This window comes from Rhinopithecus roxellana, chromosome 5 (assembly GCF_007565055.1).
Source record: "Rhinopithecus roxellana isolate Shanxi Qingling chromosome 5, ASM756505v1, whole genome shotgun sequence".
Lineage (NCBI taxonomy): Eukaryota > Metazoa > Chordata > Mammalia > Primates > Cercopithecidae > Rhinopithecus > Rhinopithecus roxellana.
This window is the reverse complement of record NC_044553.1, coordinates 16,983,504-16,991,637: the sequence shown is the minus strand read 5'-3', so window position 1 is coordinate 16,991,637 and position 8,134 is coordinate 16,983,504. Positions and strand designations below refer to the sequence as shown.

At 36.0% G+C, this 8,134-nt stretch overlaps 1 protein-coding gene across 1 annotated transcript; it reads right to left on the bottom strand.

Annotated features, from left to right (window-relative positions):
- Positions 1-412: 412 nt before the first annotated feature.
- On the bottom strand, positions 413-1,448 carry LOC104673104 (olfactory receptor 4K15-like). Its single transcript, XM_030930088.1, is given in 2 exon segments — positions 413-712; positions 714-1,448. Coding segments are annotated over 2 exon segments (1,035 nt in total).
- Between the last annotated feature and the right edge of the window lie 6,686 nt (positions 1,449-8,134).

Genomic DNA, 8,134 nt, shown 5'->3' with positions numbered 1-8,134 from the left:
ATATCACGTATCATATAAATAGATCTATTATCTCTGTGGCTTAGAGATATGCACCTATCATTACTTCAATGTTGGTGTGAGCAGTACAGTTTTCAGAGGGAGAGATAACACTATATTAACCACTTATATGGCAATAGCACTTTCTCAATATCATCAAAGTCTATATCTTAAGAAGTTTTAAAACAAAGAATACAAAGTAGGAAATTTAAAAAAAACATACAATGGAGAAAGAATATTTAAAATCACTAAAGTTTATTTCATGAGTTTTTATTATCATTACAGTTTACTTCAAATCAATCAACTGACCTTTCCCATAGGCCAAGTTGATTTGCTTTAAGATTCCAGTGTATCCACTTGTAAGTGTATAGAGACAGGGCTAAAGTGGTAACAGTGTCATAAGTTTACTCTGTTTCTAGGAAAGAGCATTTCTTACGACTACAGAAACCTGACCAGGCTTCAGATACCGACTCTTCAATTTTGACATAGCTGCCTTCACTTCTTTGTTTCTTAGTGTGTAGATTACAGGGTTTAAAATAGGCGTGAAGATGGTGTAGAATACAGCAAGGACTTTGTCAACTGAGTAACTACTGAAGGGCCACACGTAGATGAAAATGCACGGTCCAAAGAATAAAGTGACCACAGTGATGTGAGCAGTCAATGTGGAGCGGGCCTTCGCCATGCTCGCAGAGGAGCGATTCCTAACTGTAACAAGTAATTACAGTGTAGGAGACAACCAAGAGGAGAAAGGAACTCAGAGAGAGAAAGCCACTATCTGCAACTATTAGTAGGCTGACAACATCAGTGTCTGTGCAGGCTAACTTGGTCACTAGAGGAAGGTCACAGAAAAAACTATCTACCTTATTAGGACCACAAAATGGCAGGTTAACAGTGAATGCTAACTGGCTGGTAGTATGGATGAAGCCCACAGACCAGGAAATGAGGACGAGCACAACACATACACGGCAGCTCATGATCATCATGTAGTGGAGAGGTTTGCATACAGCAACACAACGGTCATAGGCCATGGAAACTAGGAGCACCATTTCACTGCCAGTGAAGAGATGAACAAAGAAAATCTGGGCCAGGCAGGCATCAAAAGAAATAGTCTTGCGCTCAACCAGAAAGTCTGCAATCATTTTAGGGATAGCAAAAGAGGCAACACATACGTCTATAAATGACAGGTTTGCAAGCAGAAAGTACATAGGGATGTGAAGGCGGGAATCTGAGGTCACAGTGAGGATGATGAGAAAGTTGCCCAACAGAATTGCTAGATAAAATAGTGAAAATATAAGAAACAAGAAAGGTTGGAGCTCCCTTGAACTAGACAGTCCCAGCAATACAAATTCTGTCACCCGAGAATGATTTGTCTCATTCATTGATTTTGGAAGGGACTTAGTTTCAGTTACCTGAATAGGAGAGAAACAGAGATCAGTTAATGAAGTGAGCATGGGTTTGATGTTCCAATTACACTTAAACTTTTCAGAATTGCAATTCCTATTCCTATTTATGTGTCTGGGTTTTCATGAGTTATTACAAATTATACAGCTAGTACAGCTAAGTATGGAAGGTTGAGTTAAAGGGGAGAATTGTCAAGGAGATGTTCAACCAATGGGGATATCTAAATACATGAATTTAAGAAACAAATTGACAATTTAAAAATGAATTTGAGCATCTGAAGTTTTTGTGACACTACAGAAATCCAGTCTAAAAATCTATAGAGACAAAATCTAAACCAATTTTTCTGAAGTAAATGATATAAAAATTTTTTGAACATCTGCCACAGAGGAAGATAATTTCACAAACTTAATGATGACTAAAAAAGTTAGACACAGAAGAGTATACACTGTGTTGGTCTATTTCAATGAAGTTCAAAAATGGCAAAACTAAGGTGTAGAAAAACCACATAGCAGTTATCCTTAAGGGACAGGAAGCGGAAATGAGAGGGGCTTCTGAAGGGTTGGTAATATTCTTTCTTGATGTGGTTGATAGTTACATGGGAGTGTTTATGAAAACTTACTGAAATAGGAACTTTTGCTTTCACTTTTGTATACATAAGTTGCGTACTTACGAAAATTAAAACGAGAGAAAGAGAGACAGCATTAGATTTGTGTAAGAGAACTCACAGGAGGAATCATTGCCTTCAGTGATTATATCTTATTTATTCTCTACAGTTAAAAATTATATAAACTACAGTACAAAACCCTGGCAAAATTGAAGGCCCCACATATTATTGGAACTCTTTTATGATTCAGCTCTTCATAGAGTTCTACTTTATCGTGAAACCTAGCACACTGGTTCCTTTCAATTAATCCCTGAAGCTATGAAGCTTCTTTAAACTTAGACATTGGTGTTATTAACCATAGACATTTTATTGAGCTATGATTGACATTTGATTTGATGTGATGTGGCATAACAATTTATAAGTTATATTGCTTACTATAAATACTAATATAACTAATAAGTTATATTATTATGAATTCAGACCAGGAAAAATCTGATTTTTCTTTTCTACTCAGTTACTCTATGTTATCAGAACTTTCTTCCTTTTATGTTATTTTTATCTGTAGAAGCTATTTAGAACTTAGAAAGGTTTATGGTAAATAAAAAAATAAAATGTGAATTGTAAAGGAGCATTATATTATCTGATTTTGAAGAGTCTTTCTCTACATCTTAATCAGCTCTTGGGAGAGGATCTCTTATATTTCACTCATTTCTAACCACTTGCTATTTTTGATACTAATATCTTCTTAGATCATAACTGCAAATTGCTTAGTCTCTCCTTGGGTTAGACTGGAGGGTTTATGTATAAGAACAGAACATGTGATAAATAGTTTTAACTCCCAGAAACCAAATTTAGACTCACCTCTGTAATTCAAATCTCCAATTCTCCCCCCCAAAATACAAATTTTCTCCATTATTTGCAGTTGATATGTTCCAAGACCCCTAGTGGATGCTTGAAACCACTGATAGTACTGAACCCTATATAAGCTATATTTTTCCTATACATGCATACCTAAGATAAAGTTTAATTTATAAATTAGGCTCAGTGAGAGATGAACAGTAATAACTAACAATAAAATAAAAATTACAACATATACTATAATAATGTTTATGTGAATGTGTTTCTTTTTTTTTTCTCTCTCTCTCAAAATAGGTTAATATTTTTGGACCACAGTTGACCTCAGGTAACTGAAACTGCTGAAAACAAAACCATGGATAGGGAGGACTCTTGTATTATCACAGATTGTATCAAAACTATGGCTCTAGGCTTTTTAGAAGAGTTTAACAGGTGGAACTTGAAGGTAAAGCAGGCTACAGAAAAAAATATACAAATCTCTCTTTCTACTCACTTCCCGGAAGCCCTGGCCCTTCAATCCTGTGACATAAATACTGCATTGAATCCCTAAGGCATGAATAGAAGTAAAATCTAACAAAATCAGTGAATAAGAGTTCATGGGTACTCCATCAGAAAGAGCAAAGCCATAAGCCCAAGGAATGAGTGTCCTAGGGAGACCCTCCGGTGCTACAGCAGATAAGGGCATCAGGAGGCATTTCTGAGCACAGAAACTTCCTGGCGTCTTTAGGCTAAAACACCTAATCCAGCTGTGTGAAAGACAGTCATAAGAATCATCCTCCCAATAGCTTTTCTGACTCTTCTGAAGAGCTCTATCGTACCATTTTCATCAGCTTCTTCGGGTGCTCAGAAAAAGAAAAGACCCTGTTTTTCACGGAGAAAAACATTGGGCAAATTGATTCAATCAAGAACTTTCTTAGTACGTAAGATGAAAGTGGTGGAACACATGAACTCTAAACTTGTTTCTTACCTAAATCCATTCTTTTTTAGTTCACTTGCTTTATATAAATTTAAATGCCTGCTTTTCCCCAGGCACTGTGCTATGCACTGGTGATAAAGCAGTTAGGTTTACAACTTTCCTCCCTAAAAATTATTTGCTAATATTAATAACCCTTTGTTTATTTAGACAAGCTGATGAATTCACTTCCCTTTACCCCTAGTACATTCCCTATTAGATAAAATTGACTGTCTTTTTTTTCCCAATAAAATCACTGTACTTCAGTGAAAACAAAGCTATTATTTTAAAATGTGCTATGTTGTATCATTGGGTAACTGTGTGAGGCTGAGCAGTTCCTTTAGCCTTTCAGAGACTATTATCATCAAATATTAAATCTTGAGACTATTAACCTCAAAAAGACACGAAACATATTTCTTAAAATATTATGTAGATGAAAATTCTTTAACCAACTGTAGTGACTAAGTATATGTATGCATTCTTAGTAATGTATTATTTTAGATCAGAAGAAGTAAATATTTCCTCATAATTTTACATTATCTGGTCTGACTCACACAAGAATGAGTTTCCAATAAGTAGATGTGCTTATGTAAAGACCGTTTTTAAAAAGAAGTTCTTGAAAACTTGAAGATGGATTAATGCATGTATAAAGGGCTGTGCTAGGCAAACCTCAGTTCCCTCCTATTTTAAATTCTGTCAAATGAATCTTGCTCAATATTTCTATCTCAGATATTATGACTGACAGATGAAGTGAAATAAATAGGTATCATATGCAGGGGTCACCAAATTCTACCAGTTCAAAGAGGTATCTTTCACAAACTTCCCAATATTGCTGTTCCCCTGACTCCCCCACTCCAAATACAGATCAGAGAAACAGCAGTCTCTGTTATAGACTATATTAGAGACAAACACTGGTGCATGGTCTTCAGAAGGATGCTGACAAAACACTTTCACTTACCTAAGATGAAATGGAAAGTGTGGAGCTATCCCATAATCTATAGTCATTAATGCTTGGGAAGAATTTCATTGTTATTCCACATCTCCAAAGAAAACAGAGCAATCCCTGAGGAGATACGTCATAAAGAATTTACTTCTAAATAAGACAGAAGTGGATTCAGGGTGTCTGTAGCTGAGTTGTCTTCAAAGAGGTGAGACAGGTCTGGATGCTGTATCTTAATCTAAGTCTTAGGCAACTGGAAGAGCATTTGGAGCAGTTAGGAATCTGAAAGGAGAAAAAGAGTAGACTGAAAAGAAATGCTGAAAACAAAATCTTCTGCTTCACAGTTTTGCAAAGGATTCAGCCTCACTGGAGCTATAAAACTGGAGAATGTTTTAGGAAGTACCACCAATAATAGTGATTTTTATATGATTTGGGACCTGTAAAGACTCTGAAGTAGAGGGAATATTGCATCATTTTATCAAAAATTTCATCAGGGAAGATTTAGGGTTTTCTTCCTTTCATCTGACTTTCCCTTGATTCCAAGTGTAGGTGACTTTTTACTTGCTTCTCACAGATGTAACATATATACATATATAATCATTATATAACTAAATCAAACATCTTGTACAGTAGTGATATAATGAATTTGCCATAATAGTAGTAATATTTTAAAATATATTTTAAGGAATTATACATGGGATAGCTTTTGTTCACAAAAAGAATATATATCCAGCAAGAAACGTGGAATTTCATTAGTGGTTTATATTACTACTTTCTAGTCATAGATTAAGAAGGACCATTCTAAACTATAAGCTTTAAAAACCTGAAGTTCAAATCAATGGATGCTATCCAACGACATTATGGACTATTAAAAATGTATTAGCCATATTGAGTACAATGTACACTACTTGTGTTTGTGGGTGATAGGTGCACTAAAAGTCTTATACTTCACTACTATACAATTTATCAATGTAACCAAAAACCATTTGTATCCTAAAAGCTATTGAAATAAAAGAATATATTAATTTTAAAAAATTAAATATATATATTAGCCTAGGATATAGAAAATATATTTTCCAATTCTTTCACTAAATAACTTTATAATTGTAAGTAAATTACATGCCCTCCCAGGTGCTCTGTGTTTCCTCAAAAAAGAGTAGAATTCCCTCTCCCAAACGCATTCTCCAGTTTTTGAAAAACATGATCCAAAATGAGTAAGTCAGTTCAAAGATAAGAATAATTACAAAAGATTATATTGAAATTAATATATATCCAAATAAAAGGGTAAAACACCTGGTTTTAGTAAAGTAATGCAGCAGTTACTCTTCGGAGTTAGGTGTTGGAACAACAGTAGGTAAAATGGGCACAGAATATTCAAAGATTAATTTAAAACATTATGGAGGATAATTGACTGTCTCTGGTCTCTGTTCTCTGTTCTGACTCAATCCCTGTCCTTGGCCTTAAAATATCAGCACCTACCCTGGAAAACAAACTTCACCGGGAGCCATTGGATGACGGAGAAATATAGAGAACCCATGTTTTTCCAGACTTCAGTCTTCACCATTTACACTCAAGTATCAGTATACTAAGGACACTGATATAAGAAAAGCCATCACAATTATTACAAGCTAATTAGGAATTTGACGTCACTGGGCTGTAGTGACCAAGAGACCCAGAGGAGAGTTGCGATAGCAGAAATCACCTTAATCAGGGATAATTATGTGAGACAATTTGTTTGCCCACAAGAATTAAGTGCATCACCTTGAGGATTTCACAAATGGAAGAATCAGCAGGCCTAATGGAAATGCTTTGTTCTGTAAGAGATGTAACACTTTTTTTTAAAGCAATGAGTAATTTTGTTAGCTAATTCGTTTTTTTTTAAATTATACTTTAAGTTCTAGGGTACATGTGCATAACGTGCAGGTTTGTTACACATGTATACTTGTGCCATGTTAGTGTGCTGCACCCATCAACTCGTCAGCACCCATCAAGTCGTCAGCACCCATCAAGTCGTCAGCACCCATCAAGTCGTCATTTACATCAGGTATAACTCCCAATGCAATCCCTCCCTCCCCCTTGACCCCACCCTGTGATAGGCCCCGGTGTGTGATGTTCCCTTTCCCAAGACCAAGTGATCTCATTGCTCAGTTCCCACCTATGAGTGAGAACATGCGGTGTTTGGTTTTCTGATCTTGCAATACTTTGCTAAGAATGATGGTTTCCAGCTGCATCCATGTCCCTACAAAGGACACAAACTCATCCTTTTTTATGGCTGCATAGTATTCCATGGTGTATATGTGCCACATTTTCTTAATCCAGTCTGTCACTGATGGACATTTGGGTTGATTCCAAGTCTTTGCTATTGTGAATAGTGCCGCAATAAACATACGAGTGCATGTGTTTTTATAGCAGCATGATTTATAATCCTTTGGGTATATACCCAGTAATGGGATGGCTGGGTCGTATGGTACTTCTAGTCTAGATCCTTGAGGAATCGCCATACTGTTTTCCATAATGGTTGAACTAGTTTACAATCCCACCAACAGTGTAAAAGTGTTCCTATTTCTCCACATCCTCTCCAGCACCTGTTGTTTCCTGACTTTTTAATGATTACCATTCTACCTGGTGTGAGATGGTATCTCATTGTGGTTTTGATTTGCATTTCTCTGATGGCGAGTGATGATGAGCATTTTTTCATGTGTCTGTTGGCTGTATGAATGTCTTCTTTTAAGAAATGTCTGTTCATATCCTTTGCCCACTTTTTGATGGGGTTGTTTTTTTCTTGTAAATTTGTTTGAGTTCTTTGTAGGTTCTGGATATTAGCCCTTTGTCAGATGAGTAGATTGCAAAGATTTCTCCCATTCTGTGGGTTGCCTGTTCACTCTGATGGTAGTTTATTTTGCTGTGCAGAAGCTCTTTAGTTTAATTAGATCCCATTTGTCAATTTTGGCTTTTGCTGCCATTGCTTTTGGTGTTTTAGACATGAAGTCCTTGCCCATGCCTATGTCCTGAATGGTACTACCTAGATTTTCTTCTAGGGTTTTTATGGTATTAGGTCTAACATTTAAATCTCTAATCCATCTTGAATTAATTTTCATATAAGGAGTAAGGAAAGGATCCAGTTTCAGCTTTCTACTTATGGCTAGCCAATTTTCCCGGCACCATTTATTAAATAGGGAATCCTTTCCCCATTTCTTGTTTTTCTCAGGTTTCATAGATCAGATGGCTGTAGATGTGTGGTATTATTTCTGAGGACTCTGTTCTGTTCCATTGGTCTATATCTCTGTTCTGGTACCAGTACCATGCTGTTTTGGTTACTGTAGCCTTGTAGTATAGTTTGAAGTCAGGTAGCGTAATGCCTCCAGCTTTTTCCTTTTGACTTAGG